A 25,136-nucleotide genomic window follows, 5' to 3' on the forward strand; every position below is an offset into this window, starting at 1 on the left:
CCAATGACACACACCAGCACATGCAGCTCCAGCACCCGTTTCCTACAGGAATAAGCCCTGGGCATCCAGTTTCCTTCAAGGCTTTGAAAAGCCACGCTCAGCTTTTCCTTCCTGCAGGTTTAACATGAGCTGACACTTCCCAGCGCGGCAGCGGCGGAGCTCGGGGGACTGCGGAGCTCAGCACATAAAACACCCAGAGCTGCAGCCTTTGAAGCACAGCCCTTCAAAGACAGGCACATACCAAATCTACTGAGGTTTTCTACACAAACAAATTCAGCATGGCAAGAGCAAAACTAATTTGCAAAGATCTTTTAATGTTGGAAGTCTCAAATGACCGACCCTTTCAAGCACAGCTGAATTCAATCCGGCTCTGAAGGTCTGTACTGGCGATTCAACATGGAAAAGACATGGATATTTCAAAATATGTGGCTGTAATTACTGGGAATAAAGAATGACTCCAATTTTCTTGTTCCAGTGATGAAGAAGCTGCCCAGTGTGCTCCTAGTCTGTAACCTGTGAAGTGTGAGTGACTTTTTTTTTAAAAAAAAACCTAATTCTGCTGACATTTCCCTTCCATTCAAGTAACTCAGCAATGGGGGAAGAGCAGCTCCCTGTACTCACAGGATCTTTACCTTTGTACTCTCCCAGGAATTCCCTTGTTCTGCTGGGGCTGGAAGTCTCCTCAGTCACACACATCCCTTTGTGCAAGCACTGCAACAGGCGTGGTGCAAATGGAAGAGTCAAATGAAATGTAAATTGCGGCATTTAAAGATGAACCAAAGCAGAAATGGGCCCGTTCTGGGGTTTGGTCCTCTACAGCAGCCAGCACCTGGCTCACTGGGGCTGGGATGTCCCCACCAGAGACAGGAGCAATCCCAGGTTAAGGTTTGAAAAGCCCTCAAAGATCAGCAGCTCCAACCATTCCACTTGTCCCCAGGTGCCACATCCCCATGGCTTTTAAATCCCCCCAGGCACGGTGGTGACAGCACAACTGCCCTGGGCTGGACAGCCCTTCTGGGGAAGGAATTTTCCCAAATATCCATCCTAAACCTCTGCTGGGACAACACCCAACGCTCCCTGCAGCACCCCTGACCTGGCACAGCCACACTGACCCAGCTTTTCCCCTGGCATCAGATCCAGGAACAGATCCAAGGTGCCACGGATTCGACTCCCATCCCGTGACCTCACCTGCAAACCCACGGGGACCCACCTGAGATGGAGCACAGAGCCCCCAGCCAGGGCTTGCAAACTCCAGAGCTGCCACCCAGCTCAGGCCCCAGCCATAAAACCAACTCCACAACAGTGTTATTTATTTTTCTGGAGTCACAAATGATTTCCAGCAGCAGGAGGGTGAGGGATGCGGCGCTGGACCCGGCACCCGGCCAGTCTCATAAATGGTTGGCAGCCAGCAGAGCACCAAACCCATTTCTATTGAAATGAGCTTGTTACTACTAATTTTTACTGGCTTCCTGGTCGATTCATAAAGTTTTGTTGGGTTTTTTTTGTGTTCTGTTGGGTTTTTTTTTTTTTTCAGATCTCAGAAAGCAACTCCACGACACTTGAGGAAAACTGAGGCTTGGCTTTGCCACCAAGGACAGCTCTGCACCCAGCCCAGGCACCCACAGCCTTGCTGGAAACCGTGTCTGTTTTCAGACCTTCATAAAACCTCAGCAGAAAGGCCAAAATCAAAACCTGCTGGATCAGAGCCGTGGCAGAACAGCTCGAGCCCTCGCTGGCAGCTGCAGATCACAATTTATAGGGAGGGATTGGGTCTGAGACATTAAACTGCCCATTTTCACATCTGCTCCTTCTCCCCACAGCTGGATACCCCGAGCTGCTGCACCAGACAAACCCAACCAGATCAAATCTTGGAGCCTGAGCTTTTTATAAGCACCAGGGACTGTTTGCTGTGAGACTTGGCAAAGCTCTGCTTACGATGAGGGGATGGATCACAGAATCATGGAATGGTTTGGGCTGGAAAAGACCTTTAGGATGATCCTGTTCCACCTCCTTCCATGGGCAGGGACACCTCCCACCAGACCAGGTTCCTCCATCCAACTGGGCCTTAAACACTTCCAGGTGTTTTTGGAAGGTGTTGGTTTGGGTTATGTCACGACTTCTCTGGATTTTCAGAATGCTGGAAAATAACTTCATATAGTTCATTTTTATCTACAGCTCGCTCTAAGATTCAAAGAGCAACAAATACAAAAAAGAAAGGGGGAAAAAAAATCAGGGCACAATGACTGTGTTTGCCACAGAGCTGAGGGGAAGATGCAGCAGCGCTTCCAAAGGAGCACCATTTATTCAGGAATAAGGGAAAACAGAACCACGGCAGTTCCCAGCCACCACAGCCTGTGTTTGCCTTCCCTGTGCAGGACAGGGATGCTCCCAGACCCCACAGCCTCACGCAGAGGGGGATGAATCAAGTGCCTCATTCTTCCCCGTGGACAAACTTGGCTTTTCCCGGCACAGGATCGCACAAACGGAGCCTTGTGCGAGCGCCACGCTCAGCAACAGGAACAGGCCGGGCTTTGGGGCAGCCAGGAGGGGAAAAGAAAGGGAGGGAAGAAAAGGGATGTGCCCTGCACAGCACGTCCAGCCTCAGCAGGCAGGTGGGATAAACCCAGAGACAGCTCAGCCTTAGCACAGAAACACAATGGGTTGGGGTGGAAGGGCCTGAAAGCTCATCCCATCCCACCTTCCATGAGACCAGGCTGCTCCAAGCCCCATCCAACACTTCCAGGGATGGGTCAGACACAATTTCTCTGGGCAGCCTGTAGCCAGGCCCTTACCCAGCACTGCAGGTTCCTCTTGTCCCTGATTAAACAGACAACAGCACTTTGCATCACTGTGTGTGAAAGCACAAAGCAGCTGGCACTTTTTTTTTTATTATTATTTTTTTAAGTCTTTAACATTCTTTGGCTTCTCTCATGGAAAAATCTCAGCAAGTGAAACCTTAATAAATGGAAAGAGCTGAAAAATAGACCTTCTGCTGGCGGGTTCTGCTCATGGAATACGCAGATAAAACCAACACAATCGTGTCTCCCACCCTTCCATGGAACCATGAGAAATCCTGCCTTGAGCATCCCTGGCATCAAGAGCTGCCCCTGCAGCAGCTTGAAGAGTCCCAGCTTGGAGGAACAGGCAGCCTGATCCTTCCCAGCTGCTCTAAGCACTTAGCAGGAGGAACATCTCCAAAGCCATAAAGGAAAGGCGCAGGAAGGGGAGGGCAGCTCTTCCAAGCCAAGCTGCAGTGGGTCCAGCTGAGCATCAGTGTCCAGCTGGGACAGCAAATGTGACACGAGGGCACTTCCATGAATTGCCACTAGGAAGGGAGGGATGGCTCTGCTCCAGCACTTGCTCTGGGAACTGCACTTGGAGCGGGTGGGGGATGCTGCAGGACAGGAGCACGTGGGCTCCTCGAAGGCTCAGCAAAGACCTCCTGCATCCCCCAGGAACACAGAACTGCTGTGAAGGGCAAAACAAACTCTCCACACATCCCTCTCTCCTGCACTGTTGGGAATTAGACTTTTTGGCAGGTTTCATACATGGGCTTTTATAACCTGAAAGGCAAAATGCCGAGGGCAGGGAGCAGCATCCCGGCCTGTGCCTGATCCCTGCCAGACACTGCATCCCTGTGGAGAGGCAGGGACAGGTTGTATTTTGTGAGGGTTTTCAGCTCTGGGCCATCAGAGGCAACTCTTTACACATTTAAAGAATAAAACTAGGAAAATATGAAAAGAAATAATGAGAGGGAAGCCTGGGGTGCAGGGCTGATTAAGGAGATGCTGGGGCAGGAGAAGAGCTTTGGGTTTAATTCTGTTTGCATCCTCTGATGCTGGTGGGTTTTTTCCCCCACGTATTTTCCCATATCCAAACCCTGGGATGAGGAACCAGCTTCTCACTGAAGAAGCAGCTTGTCTGGGGAAGGGGTGGTGGGACAGGAGCACAGTGCAGCACTACAGTGGCAGAGCTGTTTGATCCCTGCTCCAGGAGCTGCAAAGGCCATTACCAGCCAGCACCAGCAGCCCTGCAAGAGGTCAGCCAAGACAGGTGTTTCCACGTGAAATGTTTTTGTTCTTACAGAAAAAAAACACACCCAGACAGGAATCCCACAGCCCTCAGCATCCCAAGCCCAGACCCCAGTGCTGGAGATGTTTTCCCCTCAATCTCCATTCTCCCAGCACTCTGCCCCTGGGGTGATGCTTTTTTCCAACTGAAAACCCATTTTCTGGGGCTACAGGAATGCTGGAGAAGGACTTTCCACAAGGTGGGGAGGCCCTGGCACAGTTTCCCAGAGAAGCTGTGGCTGCCCCTGGATCCCTGGAAGTGTCCAAGGCCAGGTTGGAGCAGCCTGGGACAGTGGAAGGTGTCCCTGCCCACGGCAGGGGTTGAACAGGATGAGCTTTAAGCTCCCTCCCAACCCAAACCAGGATTCGATGAATCAACCAAGTGAAAGGCACAGAAAGAGCTGGGACAGGCACCACCCAAACCCAAACCCTCAGGGAGTCCATGTCCCTCCTCCATCAGCAGCCAAGCCCTGGATCCCGCTGCAGGACACGGGGCAGACCGGGAATCACAGCCCCACGTGCCCAATCCAGGCTCCTGGAAAGCACAAAGAGCCGAGTCTCCTTTGCCAGTAAAACTGAACCTGTGGTTCCAGGGGCTGGGGACACTTCAAAGCCCGGGCAGCAGCACTGAAGGGATGGACTTTTCAGCTGTAGAGCAGAGAAGCGAACTCCACACAAACAAGCAGTGTTCCAGAAAACCAGGTTTAACCATCAGCAGCTCCCAGCGACAGGGGGGATGTTTTTTCTGAGGGTTTTTTTTTTTTTTCCTTCCAGTTTGCTTTTTTTTTTTTTTAATTTAACTAAAATTTCTTACTAAAAGCCAGCCTGAGCTCCCACACCACACAGCCCTTTTGGGTCTGAGCATCCTCCAGAGGTAAAATGCTGAGTTAGGTCTTGGAGCCCGGGAAAGGAGGTGCCTTTGATGAATAGCAAATCTCCAGACTTCAATCGCTCCGGTGAGCGCCACACATTTAATAAGTTATTTCCGTGGAAAACCTTGGTAACTCAGTTATGAATCAAGCCTATAAACACCTCTCACTCATCAAAGTGCCACAAAAAAATCTATTACTGGGACTGTGAACACAAGCCTCTCTCTACAGGTCCCCTATAAGAAGCCAAAATTCCTCCTTCAAAACATTCACCGTTTTCAAAGGTCATAAATACACTGTGTCCAGTATTCAGCAAATCCCTTTAAAAAGCAAAACACAGGCACAGGGAAAAAGGAAAAGTTCAAACAAAGCCGGATCCATCGGATCCATGCTGGTTAAAGGACACAACCAGAGCTACATCAAAGGAACTTTTACTACCTAGAAAGTCATATCCAACCCCTAATAGGGTGCAAGAATGTAACGTTTAGGCTACAGAGATTAAACTAATTTACTTTTAAGTAACTTGCTTACTTCCTGATGTTTCTTTTTTTAAGAGTGATGCCTAGGCGCTTGGAGAAGTGAGGGATGTGATTATTCTGTGATTCAAGGCCAAACATCATAACTACTCAATGAAACACAGACAAAAACATATTTTATCTGGGTGCTGTACGTTCTCCAAGAACTTCTGGGTTGAAAACATCCAGACTAGCTGTGAAAATCCATCCTGGTTCCAGGTAACAGAGGGAGAAAAAGCAACTCTCTCCTTCTCTGCTGGAATACACTGAGAACTTCAGTGTCTTGCCTGCAAGGGAAGGAGGTGTGCTCCCCACACTCCCCAAATACTGAACCTTCACTTCAGGGCATCGTCCTGCCCAGCTCCCTCATGGAAAATTCTCCTCTGGAGCTGGGGAGCTGTGTGTACACACAAACAGAGGCATCATCTGCAAAGCAGCTTTAATCTCTGCATCAGGCACGGGGCCCAATCTTGGTCAGACCAATCTTCTTCCACCCCTTGTGCAGCCTGTGCCACTCCAGGCAGATGATCCTGAGGCTCCAGCAGCCACTTTGGAGTTTCTCTCCTTCCTTCTTCTGAACAAAGGCCAACTCCAGCTGCCCAGATTTTTTAGGGACAGCTCTGATTGTCCTCATTTCTAAAGTGTGGCCTGTTGGATGGTTATAGCAACAACAGGACATTCTCCACCTCCCAGTCCAGGAGACACCTGCCCTCCTGTCAGACTGTTTTTGGAGGCTGCTGCACAGGATGCAAAACCTCAGAGGAACCTTCACGTCCCTCCTCAGGAGACCTTCAGTACAAACCACCTCTTCCCACCTCCAGCAAATTCCTCAGTGGTCCCTCAGCCATCATAAAATTCATTTCCCCTCCCCAATTTCCCAGTGCTGGCTGAGCCATGCACTACAAGCCCATAACCCAGGGGTATTTTATACAAACAGCTGTCCCTGGCTCTGGAAACACCTCTACAGCTGCACAGCCACTGCCAGAGCTCAGTCCTCCTGCCACAGCCACACAAGACACGGGTACAGGTGGCACCATGAAGGTCACTGCCACCAAAGCAGGGACACCCACAGCTCTGGGGAAGCCTGCCCAGGTACAGCTCAATGCTCCAGCTGTTGGTTTGGGGCCCAACATGAGTTATCCCACAGGGTTTTTATGGAAAAACAACCACATGGAGGTAACATCTCCTTCCAGCCTTGATCCAGCATGATTCTCTTCCATTGGCAAGTCATCTGACTTGTTTAAAATTTTTCTTCAATTGCTGTTTGCTTAATGCTCTGAGCAACTTCTTCATCTGCTTATGATTTTCCTAGGTGGAATATTCTCTGCTGGGTTCCTCTGCTTATGGATGAAGCTGCAGGATCAGTGATCCCTTCACCTTCTGCTCCAAAGGAATGGCTGAACTGCTCCAGGAGCTGCCACCTGAGCCCCCCACCGTGCCAAGCACAGATGGGCTGTGGAAAAACCCACTGCCCTCCATAAATCCACTGGCTCCAGAGGCTTTATCACCACCCCAGAAAGACACCTTGATATAAAATAAAGGAGCACACTTGCAGCTCTGTGAAAGGGACAGCACTGAAAGCTCAGGGCTCGGCTCCCAGAGCTTCCCCACCTTCCCTTTCAGGGATTAATCCATGATTCACCCCTGCAGTTGGAGAAGTTGCCTTTGATGTCAGCCCCAGGCAGGGCCAGAAGCTGCACATCAGGGCAGGTTGTTGCCCTGAAGCTCTCCCATGGGATTCCAACATCCATGGCCATCCACAGCCATGTGGGAAAAGCCTCCACAGCGAGCAGAGAATTCCTCTCTGAAGCACACTGGAAAATAGATGCAGTTTATTTCCCGTTGGCAAACTGAAACTATGGAGGAAAACTGTTTAATATAAAAACATCTGACAAAGCACCTCCAGGATGTATTTTTTTGCATCAAAGAAGTAGCTCTTGGCAACAGGCTCGTTCCTCCAACCAGGAGAGGTTTTAGCCAAACCCTGATTGTTCTAGACTGCACAGGGGAAGACAAGCCAGCAAACCTACAGTTAAATATCAAAGGAAAAAAGAAACCAAAACCATTACTGGCCCAAATAAACATCTGTCTGTGATTAAACTGGATGCACAGATATGTTGTGTCTTTTTTTATTTTTTAAGGATTTCTTTCTGCAGGACTGGGGGGAAGAAGGGATGAAAAGGCTCCAGGGTGGTGCTGGGTCAGACCCAGCCCCCAGCCCAGAGCTGGAACTGAGACACAGCAAAGCCAAAATCTATCCTCAAAACCCAACATTTCCCCCCAGAAGAAACTGCTGCCCTATTAATGAGAAAAATACCCTTTTTTTTCTATTAACAGGTAATTCCAGAATCTCTCCCCCAGTCCGGAAAGGGCAATGTTTGCCCAGTTGCCACACACACATCCGCCTGACAGATTTAATGGGCTTTTTTTTTTTTTCCTACTCCTAACACACAGGATCTTCATAAATTTCCTTGTTAGCATAAATCCTGCAGCCTGTTTTTTCTGGGGGGAGAGGAAGGGAGACGTTCACTTTCTCCATTCAGTGGGTTTTAAAATATGCTTCCTTAAGTTCATCCTAAATATTGCTGGAAGCAGAAAAAACCCTCTGGCTCTTGCCTGGAGCCGTGGCAGTGCCTCAGCAGGGCTGAGTCACCAGCTGGGGTGGATGTTCCTCCCTTTGCTGGTACAGGGACCCTGCTCCCCAGATCCAGTGCCCCCAGCCCCAGCACTGCCCTGCAAAAACCTCCCCATCTTCCCAGGCCTTAAAAAGAAATAAATAAATCAGAAATAATTTAAATAAGCTCCTGCCCATTCAGTTTGTTTCTTCTCTCTGTTAATTCCCAGCTTTCTTCCACCACTATCAGCCACCCAAGCAGAACTCATCCCCCACAAGGAGCCCAGCACCTCCTGGGCATCAGCAGAGCTGCTGGGAATAAACTCATGCCTGTGCTTCCACTTCCAGGTGGGAAACACCTTCCTGCTGCTTTGGAGCACAGACAGGAATTCATCCCTCGTCCCACAAACCACCAATTGAACATTTCTTCTTCAGGATGCACATTTTCAGCCACACATGGGCTCACCAGAGCTGAAACTCTTGGAGAGTTTTAGCACATAGGAAGCGATTTCAAAGTTTAAAAAAAAAACAAAAACAACTATTTTTGGAAAAAATAAACCAGCATTTTCCCTGGGGATGGCCAAATCAGCACAGAGAGCTACAGGTGCAAAGCCACTTTTGCTGTCCCACCTGTCCTCCCCTCAGGACTTCCAGAATTTAAAGCCACCACTAACAAGAACTTTGGTCAACGCTCGTCATGGGGCTTTTTCAACAGGAATGGGCTATTCCATGGGTTTTAAGGAAAGGGCTGGGGAGGGAGAGCCCTGTGGGATTCAGAGGAAGGCAGGCAATCCCAAAGGCCACGGCAGCTGCTCCAGCACGTCCCCAGCACCCCATCCCAGCCCAGCTCCCGCAGAGCGGCTCAGCGCTCCACACGCCTGGCAAGTCTAACGGGTACAGCAGCTTCCTGGCATGTGCTGAAGGAGCCAAGTCTGAGGGGAAGGGAAAAAAAAATTACTACAAATGTTCCACCGATTATGAGTCACGAGGCCGAGCTTTTGTTCCTGCCTTGCTGGATTTTGCCCTTTCCCTGGTATTTCCCCAGCTCCGGCTGGGAGCCGCGGTGACGCCAGGACTGGCCACGGCTCCGCCGGCTCCCGGGGGACAGACGGGCTCAGCCCAGGCCAGGGAACCACCTGGGTTTAAAATATCACTCCCCAAACAGCAGGTTTGCTTCAGCTCTGCTCCCCAGCAGGAATGAATCCAAGGAGGAGAAGATGGAGCCCCTCCTCGTGCTCTCACGAGCCTGAATGTGGCGCTGCTCGAGCTCAGGAGAAAATTTCAGCATCAGACACCTCCAAGGGCCTTTTCCCACCAACCCAGAACTTCCCAGGCCATTGCACCTCACTGGGAAAACAGGAGCATCCCCATTCCAAGGGAAAAGCTGTGGCTGGACACTGATCCTTGGACAAACAACTTTGTTCCAAGGCCCAAATGCTTTGAGCACGAGATGAAGAGGGCTCTGGGGTATCATCCACGGATCCAGGTCATATCCACCAAACTACCTACAACTTGTGCTTCCAGTTAGCACTGACTGCTCCTCTGAACCTCACAGTGAGCCTGACACTTCTCTGAAGGCTTTCCCTCTTTTTAAGGGCAATATTATAGCCATGAAAGGTTCTGCTTCAAAAAGAGGGGTTGCTTTTTTTTTAAATTTATACATATGACCGAGATCATCTTTTGCCTTCATGCTAAAGCTTCCTGTTTAGAAGTTCATCAAGCAAAGGAGAGAGAGAAGAATGGTTCTCTTTGTTACACAAAATTGAATTTTGTGGTTTTAGTAGGAAAAGCCTTTTTGATGATCAAAGCTGGACCAATAAATAGCAGTGGCTTGACGCTAGACCCAAAATGTACTTGTTTTTGGAAGATGAGTTAAATGCACACTGAGCTCCCTTGGTACACAAGAGGGGGCAGGGAGGACCATGTGCTTTGTGTATCACTCCCACAGGCCTCCACTTCAAGCAGAGCTATTAAATGAGTTGAAACGGAGAATAAACAAACTGAAACGTGGCAGGTAGACTGGAGCCTAAGTGGGTTTTTCCCTTGTACTTCCCAGTGATGACATGTATGGGTTAACTTCAGCAGGGCTCTTATCCTCTTTCAGCAATCCTGAGCACTGGGGAAAAATAAATCACCCAGCCCCAGACTCTTATTAAAAGTTACACCATTGGAAACGGCACAGGGGGAGAGGAGGGATCCGGTTTCAGCACAATCTCGGTCACATGTTATCATTATATTGTTCAAGGAAAAGTTAAAATCTCTCTTCTCTTCCAGCAAACCCACCAGATGTCCCATAAAGACTGAGCCATGAGAGAAACTGAACCACTACATCCTCAGGAATCCCACTTTTCCAACTTGGCTGCTGGAATTAATGCCAATTATCAAGTTACAACAAAAGCCACGGGCACCGGGAGCTTTAGGGATGCGCATCCAGCCCTAGGAACATTTGTTAGGAATCGCAAACACATTTATCAGAGCACAAGGCTGAATGATCTGAGTTCTGCCATCAATTGTTCCCCTGCTCTGGACACTTGGCAGCACGAGAAGAGCCCGTGGGCCGGCACACGCCAGACCCAGCACGCGGCAACCACGGCCGGCACAACAGGGGCACCTGGAAGGACCAGGAGGAGGGAAAATCCCCAGAGGGAAATGTGCCACCATGCCATGATACAGCCCCCGTGCTGTTTGAACACCCTAATTGTGTGTTTTGATTGGCCTAAACATCCTGAGGAATGCCCAAGTCTCACCAAAGTTCTCACTGAACCGACCGTGAACTCTTGCAGGGAAAGAAAATGAAGAGAAAAGCCACGACCAAGGGACCAGTACCCCAAATGTCCCAAATGTCCCCTCCCTTGACTCACAGCATCCCCCCAAGCGAGCAGCAGGTTCCATCCACGTGCTCAGCAATCCAGCAATGCAGCTCAGAGGTGTCCAAGCCCCATCCCAGCTGCCAAAGGAGGCACGTGGGGCTCCACCAAAACCCACCTTTGCCTTCATCCCAGTTCTCACACTGTGAACCAGGCAAAGAAATTAAACCTGCTCCTACAGCCAGGCTCCTCCTGTCCCACCCAGTGACCCCCCCAGCCCGGGACGAGACACTGAGGAGGAAGATGTGGAATGATGGAGACACCGAGGAGGAAGATGTGGAATGATGGAGACACCGAGGAGGAAGATGTGGAATGATCCAGCCAGAGCCCCTTGCTGAGCCAAGGAAAGCCCCAGCTCTACCTGCTGTCAGCTAAAACCACCCCAGGCCTTGCAGAGCCCCATTAAAATGAATGAAAGGTTGCAGGGTGGGGCAGAGCAAAAACCAGGACCTAATTAAGCCAAGCTTTGTTCGGGATCTTCAATGGCTCCCTAGCTGGGAGCCTGCTCATGAAAGCAGGGATTGCAGCCTGGGGCCGGGGCCCAACAGGTAACACCAGCCCGACAGACCCGGCAAGAACCACCCCACAGCCCTGGAACAACTCACTGTCCCTGCCATGGAAACACTGCCCAGAGCCAGCCCCACAGCCTGGGATGGCTCCAGGTGGCCTCCACACGGGACACACGTGGCCCTGTGGCCACCTCCCAAAGCTCCCTGCCCATCCCACCAACAGCATCTTAGCACAGCACCGGATTCTTTAAAAACCAGCTCAAGTAACTGCTCTTTTTGTCCTTCTCACACCCAGGACACAAACCAAGAGCAGGACCAGCACCCCCGTCCCCTCCTGCTGTCCTGCCCCACCACCAAAAGCTGCCAACCTGAGAAATCTCCGGGCGTGACGTTGGGAGAGTTTGTAGCCTCTGTTTCAGTGTAAGACAACGTGGAATCTGATAGATCTAGGGGGAAAAAAAAATAAATAAATAAAAGAAAGCACTTTTAATCCTGCTGCATTTGCCAGTGCTACGTGAGCACCCCTGGCTGCTCCACTTCCCACCACCTCCCCGAGAGAAACTCCACAGAGCCAGAAAGCAGCGATTAACTTTGTAGCTCCACCACGCAAATGCAAAGTTTGAATTGCCTCGACCACAAAAATAACTCCAGCTAAGTTGATCAAACAAGTAGGAACTTGGTGCTTACTGGATGAAGTTACATTAAGCCTCTAAACAAGTCAGAGTTACTATACTTAATTATCACCATTAAAATTCTTGAAGCTGTTTATTCTTGCTTCCTTCCTTCCTCTTTGCTGAAGCGAAGGAAACTTTGTTTTAACAAGTTAAGAGTCTTTGTTATTCTCTTTTGCTTACACCCCTCTAATTAAGTGCTCAACTGTTTGCTCACAGATTAACTATTATTTTTCCAATCAAACAAGCCAGTGAAGCAAATTTCAACCCCTGGCTGTTGTTTTAATAAAGTCACGTGTCGCTCACTATCATCTCTCCCTGCAGCACAAGCAGTTTTTAAAGGGAATTAAATAACTTGCAAGGGGGAGAACAGGGAGGGTCAACTCCTTTTTTTTCTTTTTTTTGCCTCCACACCTAACAAAAAAAAAAAAAAAGGAAAAAAAGAAAAGAAAGCCCCCAGCAGCCAGCTTAGCCTTGCAGGATGCTCTGGTCACAGCCCTGTGGTGATGAAGGGTGCACACATGGCTGAGGCTGCTGCAGCTCCCAGGCCTGGCAGGGCAGGGATTCACCTCTGGCAGCTCCTGCCTTCCCCAGGGCTGGGTGGGACAGGCAGGCACTGCTGTCCCCTCCTAGCCCTGCCAAACCCCATCTGTCCCCTCCCTGCCCCATGGGAGCAAAAGCAGCTCCCCCTGGTCATTAACCCCAGTAAATCACTGACCACGGGATAAAGGGAGGAAGCCCCCAGCTGCACCGATCCCAGCAAGAAATCCAAGAGGGATGTGGGATTCCTCCCTTCCCTCCAACGCTGCCATGTCTTTGCTCCCCATTTAACTGAGCAAGAAACAGGGCTGAGAAAGGATGGTGAGGATGCAGCTCAAAACATCTGCAGGCTGACATGCAGCACACAGGACCAGGCTGCTGGGCTCTCCAGCACCTTGCACTCCACCCCAAAGCTGCTTTCACCAGCTCTGCCTGGAAAACCTTTCATAATTCCCCAGGAAAAGTGACACCCCGTTCAGAAATGACACAGAGTTTCAAAGACTTTCCATCTGTTTGTAAAGAGTAGAGGAAGGGTAATAGCTGGTTCCTGCATGGAGCAGCACAGCCAGGCCTTTATGGAAATGGCACCCAGGAGCTCCCACTCCCGCAGATTACACACGCAGACAAAACACGACGGCTGGCAACCTTTCATTACGCCTTCATTAAAAATAGAGCTTCGTATTATTTCGGAAAATATGCATGTGTCTACACGGTAATTTGGTAGGATAAACTGGCATCCATTTACTTCTTAAAACCCGTCAGCTGATGCTTGCTCAGAAATAATGAGCAGCCATAAAAGCCCGACTTGTTGGTTTTTGCCTGACGTGCCAGGTAGGGCTGTCTCAGAAGCAGCAGCGGGGCTGCACCATGAAAGGAGAACCCCAGAGATCAAAAGAGACAAAACACGTACCCAGTGGCTTTTGCTCATCATTAGGAGACAGCCGAGAGTAGGGAGGTGGTGGAGACTCTGGAGAAACAAAAGTTCAGGTTAGTGCTGTGTTCGGTGTACCAACAAACCCTCTCACTTTCCCTTCTGGGGTAGGAACTCTTCCAAGGTTATAAACACTGGAAAACAAAACACTTGGAAGCAACTGGAGACCAAGGTTTTCCTAATTTTTGAAGAATGGGAGTTCCACCTACAACTTTCAAAGTGGGTTTTGCTACTGAAAATGCTGCACACCCCTCTGGCCCACATCTGTGCCTGGACACCCACGGACTGAGTCACACAAACATCAAATTGCTCCCCAGGAACCACATTGACATCATCTGCGTTGGGAGACAACCTTCCATCCAGCACACCACTCCAACACACAGGGTGCTCCCCAAACACTTCACAAGTATTCAAAAGGAGGATTGGGTGATAAAAAGGCTCCTCTTGGCACACAGGGCTGGCATCAGAGCCAGGCTGGCTCCAGCCACCAAGTCATGCAAGGAACTTTGCTCCATCCCAAAAGGCCTTGGAACAGAAGCAGCTCAGCAGAGGCCACCGTGATCCCCCTCACCCTGAATCCATCCCACAAAGCTCCCAGCTCGGCTTTAAGCAGCCATGTGCTCCAAGTTCAGCAAGAGCCCAGAGGTGCATGGCTGAATCAGGTCATCCAACCAGCTCTCGCTGTTTTTGGAGGGGTCAAGAGCATGGGGAAGGTGGATGAAGGTCCTTCATCATCTCCAGGCCCTGATTAGAGGCGTTTCTTTTCCCCTTCCATAATACGACAGTGATTTCTCTTGTAACTTGCCAAAAGCGAGTGTGCAGCCAGCTGGGCTCTATCAGCACTGAGCTCAGTGACAAATTTACTGTCAAGTCCATCAGTGGCACCACATTGACCCCAGAGAAGGGAAACACAGGAGTGCCCCTCAGCTCCCCCCTGGTCCCGAGTTCATCAAAAACAACCACAGCATCCCCTGTGTGACGGCTCTGGGGTCATCCACTGCTTCTCAGAAAAGCCTCTCCATCTCTCCTAAGGGAGCAGGGTGCTCTTAAATCCAAAAAAAAAATTTAAAAAAATAAATAAAGGTGCTGATGTCCCCATGTGGATGTAACAGCTGGACCTGGCTGTGCTGGTCCCTCGGCAGGGATTCGTCCCAAGTACCCCAGAGCCCTCACAGCCCTCAGCAAACGGGGTGGGAAACAGCAGCAGGATGATCCCTGCAGGGAGCCACTTGTGGAAAAGGGCACCAAGGCCTTTTCCTGGCTCCTGGTACCAGCGCCCAGCGCGGGCGGGGTCCTGGCACAGTCACCCATTATCGAAGTGATAAGGAGCCACTTGATAACAGCTCTGCTTTCTACTACTCCCAGCACAGGGTTGGCAGCCGCTCACCGCTGGGAAAATCAGCGAGGCTGCAGGAAAGAGACTGGAAAACTTCTCCCGTTTCTAAAATAAATGCCCCGTTCCTGAAAACGCAGCTCAACTCCATCTGGAATAAAAAAGCTGCCTCCAGCCTCTAGCGACCTTCGGGAGAAGCACGCCCAGAAGAGAAGTTTCTTTGAAAGAAGTGATGCAAAGCGAGGCAGGAGCCCAGATTGCAAAAGAAATAATAAAATCCAAGTTCTTGCCAAAAAAAGGGACAGTCAGCACAGAATCACAGGATGGTTTGGGTTGGAAGGGACCTTAAAAATCAACTCATTCATGGGCAGGGACACCTTCCACTGTCCCAGGCTGCTCCAAGCCCCATCCAACCTGGCCTTGGGCACTTCCAGGGATTCAGGGGCAGCCGGAGCTTCTCTGGGCACCCTGTGCCAGGGCCTGCCCAGGGAACAATTCCTTCCCAATATCCCGTCTAACCCTGCCCTCTGGCAGTGGGAATCCAGCTGTCCAGTTTCATTACACTTTTTGTACAATATCATCTCGATTTCTGCACCTCAAACTCCAACACGTCTCTGCTCCATATAACTATTCCCTGCTGACACAGACGCACGATCAAGTATTGCTCAAAAAACCCTCAAGAAAACCAAACCCAAGCTTTGAAAACGCTCACCTCTTCCCACGGTAAAAAAATGAGAATCCCCCGAGAAATGCAGGAGCCCCAGATGTCCTGGCGGGTGCGGGGATCCCCGCGGCGGGGACATCCCCGCAGCCCCCCCCGAAGCGCCTGCGGCTTTAAGCGGGCGGCGGTGACCGCCCGGCTCCGATACGAGCGAGCCAGGCTGGCGCCAGCGGGATGGAGCCGCCGATTATCGCCCCTGCGGCTCCCGGAGAGCGGGGAAACTCCTCGGGAAGGGAAAAAAATAAAAACAATAAAGAGAAAGGGCTTTTTACGCACAACTGGAACCGCTGGTTCCGAGAGAGGGGGGGATGCCCGGAGGGGACCCCGGACCAGGCGCGTCCCCCCGGGCATCCCCGCAACGCCGCGGGGCCGGGGCAGCGCTGCCCACGAGGGTTCGGATAAAGCCAGGAAGGGGTCAGAAACCCCGAACCCCCAAATCGGTGGGTGTTTGTGGCCAGGGGGGACCCAACACGCCGCTGCTCACCTGGCCCACAGAGGCGGCTGAAGTGGTAGGGGTTGCAGCAGACCGTGGGTCCGTCGGCGACGCCGAAGCTCTGGCACTCGCAGAGGGGCTTCAGCTCGGCGGGGTGCTGCAGGTCGGGCCAGCGGAACAATTTGCCCAGGAGGAGGTGCGGGGGCGCCGCCAGGCCCCCCAGGCGCACCTCGGTGCGGGCCACGAGGACGCAGCCGCCGGGCATCCCCCCGCGGGACTCCACCGCCTCCAGCAGGCTGTCCAGCGAGCGCTCCTTCAGCCGCTTCAGCAGCGAGTAGGTGACGGCCTTCAGCTCCTGCTCCAGCACCAGCAGCCGCCCCCGCCCCCCCCGCCCCCCCCGCCCCGGGGAGCCGCCGCCGGCCGCGCCGTCGGGTCCGGGGGCGGCGGCGGGGGGAGGCTGGGGGCCGCCCGGCCCCCGCTCCGAGAAGAGGCAGCAGGTCACGGTCCGGCCGTCGCTCTCCGTTACGGAGCCGGGAGCTCGGAGCCGGGCCCCGCGCCGCTCCGCCATGGGGTCCCCGCGCGGCGCCGCCTCGCCCGCCGCCCCGCGCCGCTCCTCCGCCTCCCGCAGCAGCAGGCTGCGCGCTACCGCGCGGAGCTCCGCCGAGGGGCTTTTCTCCGCGATCTTGCAGCTGCCGGTGGCTCCGAGGTCGTGGCCGCTCCTGGCGCTCCCATCTCCGCCGTCCCTGTCCGGAATGACGCGGCTCCTCCAAAGTCGCCGCACCAGCCCTGAGCGTTTGGACCTGAACATACGACCCGCGGGCGGCCGGGGGTCGCGTCGCTCTCCGCCGCCCCCCGCCCTCCTCCGCGGGGCTCCTCGCTCCGCCGCCGGCTCTATCTCATCGCAGCCCCGGAGCAGCCCGGCCTCCCCGCGGCGCTGCTGCCCAGCGGGTCTCGGGCGGCCCGCGGCGGGGCCGCACCATGGGGGGGGCGGCGGGGCGGCGCGGGCATAGACGGCGCCGCGGGGGCCGCTCCCGTGGCGGCGCTGGGGCTCGGGCGCGCCGCGCCGTGCCCTACATCGGCTGCCAACGCGGGCCCGGGCGGGGAGCGGCGGGGGCGAGGGCGGGGGGGCGCCGGGGCCAGCGCGCGGCTGCGCACCGCGGCCGCCCCACCATACAAGGTGGGGAGGAGGGGGGAAGCGCCCCCGGCGCGGGGGTGCCGCCCGGCGGGGAACCGGCGCCGGGGGCCGCTCGGAGGGGTGGGATCCCCTCTGCCAAAAAAAGTATTTAAAAAAAAAAAATAAAATAAAAAAATTTAAAAAAAAAAAAAAAAGGAGGAAAAAAAATTAAATCAGAACGGCGAAGACGAAGCAGCAGCAGAGGCAGCAGCGCAGGCCGGTTGTCAGCGCGTCCCTTGTCCGCATCGCAGGGCGCGGCCCCGGTCCGGCGGGTCCGTGCGCGGCTCCCGGGGCCGCCGCCGCCGCCCGCTCGCGCCCGCCCGCCCCTCGCCGGCTTTTGTGTGGCCGGGGCGCGCGCGCGGGGCCCCTCGCGAGCGGCGCCGCCATTGGCTGCCGCCCATCATGTGCCAGTCTAGACACTCCGGCGGCTCCGCGCGGCACCGGCCCTTGCGCAAACACCGGCTCGGGTTTCCGACCGCTTAAAGCGCCCCGCGCCGCCCCGCGCCCGCCGCTCCCGCCCCCCGCCCGCCCCGCTCGGGCCCGCGCCGCCGGCGGGCGGGATGAGGCTGGGGTGGGTGGGGGGATCGCCCCGCGGGGAGCGGCGGAGCGGGGCGGGGGGGCGCGGCGGCAGCGGGGCGGTGTGAAAGTAGGTCACGGCAGCGCGGGGGTTAACGCGCCCCCCCCGCGGGCCGCGCGCCGGACACACCCCCGCGATGTATCAACTTGTCCGCCGTGGCAAAAGTTCAGGCCCGGCGCGCTCCCATTGGCTGGCGGCCGCGTGACGCGCGGCGGCGCCGCTTCTCATTGGTCGGCGCGCGGCGCTGGCCCCGCCCCGCTCCTACCCCGGCGTGGCCGTGAATGAACGGCGGCCCCGGCGCCGCGCGGTCCCCGCGCCCGCCGCCACCCCGGGAACGGGAACGGGAAAGGGAACGGGAACGGGAACGGGAACGGGGGCAATGCGGGGACACGGAACCGCCCGGGGCCACCGGCAGCGCCGCCGGGAGCCGGGGGAGCGGCGGCATCATGTCCCACCCCGCGCGGCCGCAGCGACGGAGTGCCCTTGGGGAGCGGCACCCCCTGGGTGGGATCCGTGCCAAATAACCCTTCCCCGAAGAGAGGATAAATAAATAAATTGCCATAAAATAGCTATTCCCACCCCCCTGGCACGGCTTTGCCCATCCTCGCTCCATCCCCAGGGAAGTTTCCCCCACCCCTGGGATGGATCGGTGGGAAACTGCTGGAGGAAAAGCTCGGGGCCAGCCTGGAGACTTCGCTAATGAGCGAAAATTAATCTGGGCAATTAAGCCCCCAGCAGTTGATCAGTTAAGGGAAAAAACACCCAAACCCAAACCAATGAAATTATTTCTACCAACAGATCCTGGACAACCTGGATCTTGGTAGTTTTCCTCTTGGAATCTTTTGGGTGATACCTGAATGCTTCTGTCCACATTTCTGTCTATATTTCCCCAAACCTGCCCTGAGTCACCCAAGAGCATAATTTAAATCTACTGGATGAAGACTACCATTATTTTTTTTACAGCAAACTTAATCAGTGTAACATCAAATACTCCACTTAAAATCCATAGGTGTGTGCCACCAACATCTGCACCAGTATAAACACAGAATGCAAACAAGTCTTTTGATTTTGGGGTCACTTCTGACCTGTAGGACCAACAGCAAAGCTCCTTTTTGGGGTTTAGGAAATGTGCAGCTTGCCTATTTAAAAATATAAAAATTCATAGAAAACCTGTGAGGGCCTTGCTGCCTCTGCCACTGCTCAGCTCTCAGCCACGTTTCACACCTGCACCATGGTTTGCACTGAAGCCACCCCACTGTGGGGAGGAAAATGCCTTTGTTTCACAGGGAAAAGGCACAAAAGGGCTACAGAGAAATAAATTCAGCTTCAGACATGGAAGTAGAAACTGGGATTTCCTGGATCTCATGGAATCATGGAGTGGTTTGGGTTGAAAGGGACCTTAAAGCCCATTTGATTCCACTCCTCACCATGGGCAGGGACAGTTTCCACCATCCCAGGTTGCTCCAAGTCCCGTCCAGCCCGGCCGTGGACACTTCCAGAGATGGATCTCCAACCCTGGCAGGATCCCTGCTCATCCTGAGGCTGCTCCAGAGATGTTCCAACACTTGTTTAAAATCCACATGGATCACCCTGCCCTTCATGACCCCAGGATTCACCTCCCTAAACGCAGCTGATGCTTTTCCTTCCAACAGTCTTTCCAAGCTGTCACCCAAATTACAATACATCCCAAATATGCAATTACCAACATTTAAATATATATAAATCTTAAATATAGCACTGGCAGAGCTAAGAATAGGTTATTATTCCAACAAGCAACGTCTCACCGCTCATCCAACGCTCTATAATCATGGAGTGTGCAATATGGCAGGAAGAACAATGGGGCTTTCATGGGATCTGGAGCAGCTGAGCATCTCCACGGGCACAGGTATGCAGGATTCCACCCGGAATGCCATCCATCCCAGCTCCTGCAACAACAGCACATTGTTCCTGCCCCAACGTGGGCAGCAAAAACAGAGCCCTCGATTGTGCCCGTCACAATGCACGTATAATTTATAGTAATGTTGGTTATTAAAGGATTTCTAGTGATTAACAGCAATGTGCTCTTTCACTGCCTTTTATTTTATTTTTTTACCCCCTCCCCCTTTTTTTATTTTATTTTATTTTTTGCCTGTCATAATAACAAACATTCCTGGGAGATGCTCTGGAACACATCCTATAGGTCTTGGCAGAGAAGCTTTTGAAATCCTGCCAATGTTATCTGCCATGGATCTCCCAGGTACGACAGAAAGCCAAACCCTCCTGGGTCCAAGAGGACCGTGGGTGGCCAGGAGGGCACCAACCTCTTCCCAAAGCCAAACTGCAGCTGGGATGGGGAAAAAAGGGGCACAAGGACCAGCCCTGCCATTGCCAGCACCCTCAAAGGCATCAGTAGAACCCAAACCCCAACTGTGGCACTCACCAAGGAGAATGAATATCATCATTTGCTGCTTTTTTATTTTTTTGATCTCTAGTATTTGATACATTCCTGGTCAGAAAGAAGAATGCAGGGGTTAAAACACAAAATGAATAATTGGCACTTAAATAATGTTGTAGGTTATTTTAATGCCCTGAAAATGGGGGCAGATGGGGACCCCCAAGGGGTGGGGGGGGCTGGGGGACACATTGCACCCCCTTTTCCCCCAGGAATGGGGGCTCAGAGTGTCTGAGCCCAACCAGAGAACCACAAACCTGCTGCGCCAGAGCCAGGGGCTCTGCCAAAAATGAAAATGCCTCATAAAATCCTGCTGGTTTTGCTGGAAGCTGATTTTGAAAGGAACCAGAGAAAAAAGGTTTTGACAACACCAGAATGTCCCATTTCCTTTGTTTTCGTGACATTGCCATGATTTTCCAGTTCAAACTGACTTTTCATTTCACTCTTGCAAATGTTATACCCTGTGTGGTAACACACTGTGATAGGACCTTGGACCCTCTTCAAAATGGAAAAAGCTAAAATCAGAATGAGGCGTTTTGATAAATCCAAAGTATATAAAAATTTAGGTTTGAAGAGTTTTTCTCCATGGAGAATTTCCCAACTGCTGGATTCCACACTCCCAGACCTCCTTGGCACCTTGAAACCCTTCGTGCAGAGATGTGATCTCACCTCAGCCCCTCAGCCTGTGGCCCCATCCTGGAGGAGCTGCAGCCTCGGCAAAACCCTTCCCATGGGATGGAACCACACTCTGCCAGCTCTCCTGGGGCATAAAATCATGGAATGCTTTGGGTTGGAAGGGACCTTAAAACCCATCCAGTGCCACCCCTGCCATGGCAGGGACACCTTCCCCTATCCCAGGCTGCTCCAAACCCTGTCCAGCCTGGCCTTGGGCACTGCCAGGGATCCAGGGGCAGCCCCAGCTGCTCTGTGTACCCTGTGCCAGGGTCTGCCCACCCTTAAAGGGAAGAATTCCTTCCCAATATCCATCCATCCCTGCCCTCTGGCAGTGGAAGCCATTCCCTGTGTCCTGTCCCTCCATCCCTTGTCCCCAGTCCCTCTCCAGCTCTCCTGGAGCCCCTTCAGCTTCTGAGTTTTCCCTGGAGCCTTCTCCAGGTGAAATTCCCAGCTCTCCCAGCTTGGCTCCAGAGCAGAGGTGCAGCATCACCCCCAGTGTGAACCTGGGCCATCAGTGCAGGACCCTCTGCCTGGCCAGGCCATGCCCTGCTCAGTGTATTTACATCCCAGCCCAGGGACCGGTTTTGCTCTGGCTCCTTTCCTCCAGCTGGGATCAAAGTTTCCCCAACCATCGATCCCATCCGAATCCCACGGGATCCGTGCTGAGGCTGCATCTGCTGCCCTGGGGGTGGAACTGGAACCACAGCAGCCAAATTGTTTAGGGATGGATTGAAATGAAATATCCTCCAAAATTCACCACAACCAGGAAGGAGAAAAAAGAGGCAAAATCCGACAGAAATTGGCCACATGCTGCGTTTCACCAGGAATTAAAGTGAACGGGTTAATGGAAACTCCGCAAGGCAGGAGCTGCTGAATTTCCAGGCTTTTCAAGGCCCTTCCCACGAGTATCTGCTGTGGGTGGGGACAAGCTGACTCACAGTTTCCAGGGCTGTAGTAACATTTCAACACCCCGGCACTCCAGCCTTGGGGACTGATGGCAAAGAGCACATTCCCAGCAGAGTGGTTGGGAAGCTTTTTGACAAAATGTTTGCTTGGGTCAGAAAATGTCGCTTTGGCAAAACCAGAATTTATTTCTTTTTATTTTGCTTTTTGGTAGCAAAGTACCAGTTTCCACGAAATGTTGCTTGGGAAAGTTTTCTGGGAGCAAGTGTGTGTTTCTAGTCAAAGCCACAGAGGTAAAATCATCTCCCCAAAGGTCCTTGGGGTGGGTGATGGCATCCATCCGTGGTGGTCCCATCCCAGGAATGGTCCCTTGCTTGGACCAGGGACATGGATTCTTCAAATCCTTTCTAAGTGGAGCTGGGCCAATTTGTAAAATATAATGAAGCAGTTACTGTGGGGGAAAGAGTCTGACTTTAGCACTGGAGATGAGAGCCTTGATCTGAGATAGGGAATATTGGGTTCAGTTCCCTGCTTTGGCTCAGGACAAACAAGGATTGAAGCACAAGTCAGGCCAGTGCCACGAGTACAGGATTATCCCCTGTGCTCTGCTCTCATTTTTAGGAAAACAAACTCAAGCCATCCCAGAAAAGCCCTGCTGCAATCCAAGGAAAGCATTGGTGTCTTGGGGTTTGTAGCACAGGAAGAGTGCCTTCATCCAAACACAGTGCCAGCCTCCACAGAGAGAAAAGTGGGGCTTTTCTCCTGAATAAAGGATTAAATTCCATTTTTCCCTTGGCAGAACAAGCCAGGGGCACAGGGTCAGTCACAGGGCGAAACACAAAGCAGGAGAAGCATCTCCTGTCATTCCCAGTGGTGCTGAAAATCCCATCTGGGAAGTCCAGTCCTCTCTGAGCAGCCTTGGATACCTCCAGGAGATGCAGGCTCAGCTCAGCAAAGCAGCAGAGGATGAAGGGCTCCAGGAGGGGTGCCCAGGCTGCCCTTGGCTGTGGCATGGGAAGGTGATCTGTGAGCACAGGGCTGCCAGCAGAGCTCCCAGTGCCCCTCCTGCTGCCCCTGACTGGGATTCTTCGAGCCCTTTTGAACTGATGAGCAAAGGGAATGAGCTTGGAGAGGATGAAGGCACTGATTGCTGAGCCTCAGCCTGGTGCTTTATCCGGGAGGATTTCCCACCTCGTGGTGCATTGGGAACTCCAGTGGATCCCACGGTGGGGTGAGCAGAGGAGGGGATGGTGCAAGATCCTCCTGAAGGGAGCCCACAGGAAAGCTGGAGAGGGATTTTTACCAGAGCCTGGAGTGACAGGACAATGGGGAATTGATTAAAACTGATGGAGAGCAGTGTTGGGTTGGATATTAGGAAGGAATCCTTCTCTGTGAGGGTGGGGAGGCCCTGGCACAGGGTGCCCAGAGCTGCTGGGGCTGCCCCTGGATCCCTGGAAGTGCCCAAGGCCAGGCTGGATGGGGCTTGGAGCAGCCTGGGACAGTGGGAGGTGTCCCTGCCATGGCAGGGGGTGGGACAAAGTAAGATTGAAGATCCCTTCCAACACAAACCAGAATCTGGGATTCTCTAAGATGAAGGGGATGGCGAGGAAAAGTCACCTTCAGCAACTCCAAAAATGGTGCAGCCTCTGAGGCTCCTGCAGGAGAGAGATGCACATGCTGAGTCCAGCCTCTGTCTGCATGGGAATCTGGGAATTTGGGAATCTGGGAATTTGGACCATCTACCTCAGCCTCAATCCTTCCTTCCCCAGCCTCAGAAGGACCAGCAGCCCTTAAACCCCTCCTGTCCTGCTGTGGCTACAGGAGCCCAGCTCTGTCACATGAAGCAGCTGCTCTGCTCAGACGGGAAGGGAAATACAACCAGAGGACTCATCCAGAAATCACACCCCCCTAACAAACAGCAGGAGTTTGTCCTCCTATCACCTTTTATTCAGCAGCTTGTGGAGACAGCCTGCCTCTCTGGAGCCTTTTCCAGGCAGATAACACCCAGTTCTGAAACTGCCCTTTACGGTCTCGTTGGCTTGGCTTTGGTGAATTGTCATTTTTGAGCTGGAAAGGGACTATTTAAGTAAGAAAAACAGCTCTGTGTGCTGCCACCACGCTGATCCAGCAACAAACTGTATAATATGCCAAGCCCAGTGTCCTGAAAAAAAATAAATCTATCCCTCTCCATGTTTACCCATACAATTTGCAAACACAAAACTGGAAGTTCCCCAGGGGGTTAGGATTAAAAAAAGGATTATTCTATTTGGAGCTGCTCCAGAAAGCAAAGGGTGTATATATAAATGTATATGTTTATGTCCAAAATGGATTTTAATTGATGTTTGCTGTGTCCAGTGGTGCTCTGCTGGAAGCAGGAGCTAAAAACACGGTGGGGCTGGAGGAGAAGGAAGGTTGAGGAAGACACCAAAGCAAATCTGAGAAAGGTCAGCCCTAAATGGCAACCTGTCCATTTCTGCAGTAGTTTGCTCTCCTATTTATGATGGTATTTTCTGGGAAGAGCTGGCCAGAGCCAACTAGGGCAGGCTTGTAAAAAGATAATTTTTCTCCCTTAGAAAACACAAAGACAGACAGACTGGGCTGCTGGCTTTTCTCCCTGCCCAAGATCTGCTGCCCTGGGCAATTTGTTCTGTTGCAGCAGCTCTTTGCTGGAGTGAGTGGCGTCTGGGCAGCTTCAGAGCAGACGCCAGTCACTCCAGTAAAGAGCTGCTTACCACAGCTCTGGTAAATATTTTCTGCAGTGGTGCAGCAGCGTCTCACAGAGCAGCACTGTTATTTCGTAGGCATCTCCAATAATAACTCCAAGAGAAGCAGCCACAAGACATTAGCAAAAGCTGCTGCCACTGACCAAAACTTTGGAGAAGCAGGAACAGAAGTGGGGAGAGAATAGAAATAGGGACTGAGTCACTGGCTGGAGAGGCAGCAAGGGAAAATTGAAAAAGACAGGCTGCTAAAGCTGGTCCTGGGACACGGCGGCTGGGCTGATGCTTCCCCAAATTTCTCACAGCCTCTAAATGGGGATATGAAAATCATTATGGGAAAAAGAGAATATTGGCTTCCCTGTTTTGAGTCTGAACCAAAGGTAGCCAGAGGCACTCGCTGCTGAAGTACCAAAGCTACATCTCTTTTTGTGTTGAAACTGCCTTTTGAGTGTCCCTGCTGCTGCAGGATCCCCAGGGCTGCTTTTCCAACAAAAAGCAGGATTAGGGAGGAGAGGAGCTGACCCTGAAGTCGTTGGCACCGCTGGGTGTTACTGAGAGCAAATCACCCTTAAGCAGACACCAG

General features: G+C 52.6%; 1 protein-coding gene across 3 annotated transcripts in view; it reads right to left on the reverse strand.

Moving 5' to 3' along the window:
• The window catches only part of SMAD6 (SMAD family member 6), a 107,678-nt gene extending 90,622 nt beyond the window's left edge, over window positions 1-17,056 (reverse strand). For all 3 annotated transcript variants that reach the window (XR_015773945.1, XR_015773944.1, XM_088063112.1), the window contains exons 1-3: window positions 16,125-17,056; window positions 13,566-13,622; window positions 11,813-11,890 (exon numbers count right to left, since the gene is read on the reverse strand). Coding sequence is in view for 1 of the 3 variants with exons in the window: in XM_088063112.1 (XP_087919238.1) it covers window positions 11,813-11,890; window positions 13,566-13,622; window positions 16,125-16,881 (892 nt within the window). In the remaining 2 variants the exon portion in view is untranslated. The remainder of the gene's footprint in view (window positions 1-11,812; window positions 11,891-13,565; window positions 13,623-16,124) is intronic.
• Between the last annotated feature and the right edge of the window lie 8,080 nt (window positions 17,057-25,136).

The sequence above is a fragment of the Pseudopodoces humilis genome, chromosome 16 (assembly GCF_049639895.1).
Source record: "Pseudopodoces humilis isolate 2021_Gansu_Grassland_sample_001 chromosome 16, ASM4963989v1, whole genome shotgun sequence".
Lineage (NCBI taxonomy): Eukaryota > Metazoa > Chordata > Aves > Passeriformes > Paridae > Pseudopodoces > Pseudopodoces humilis.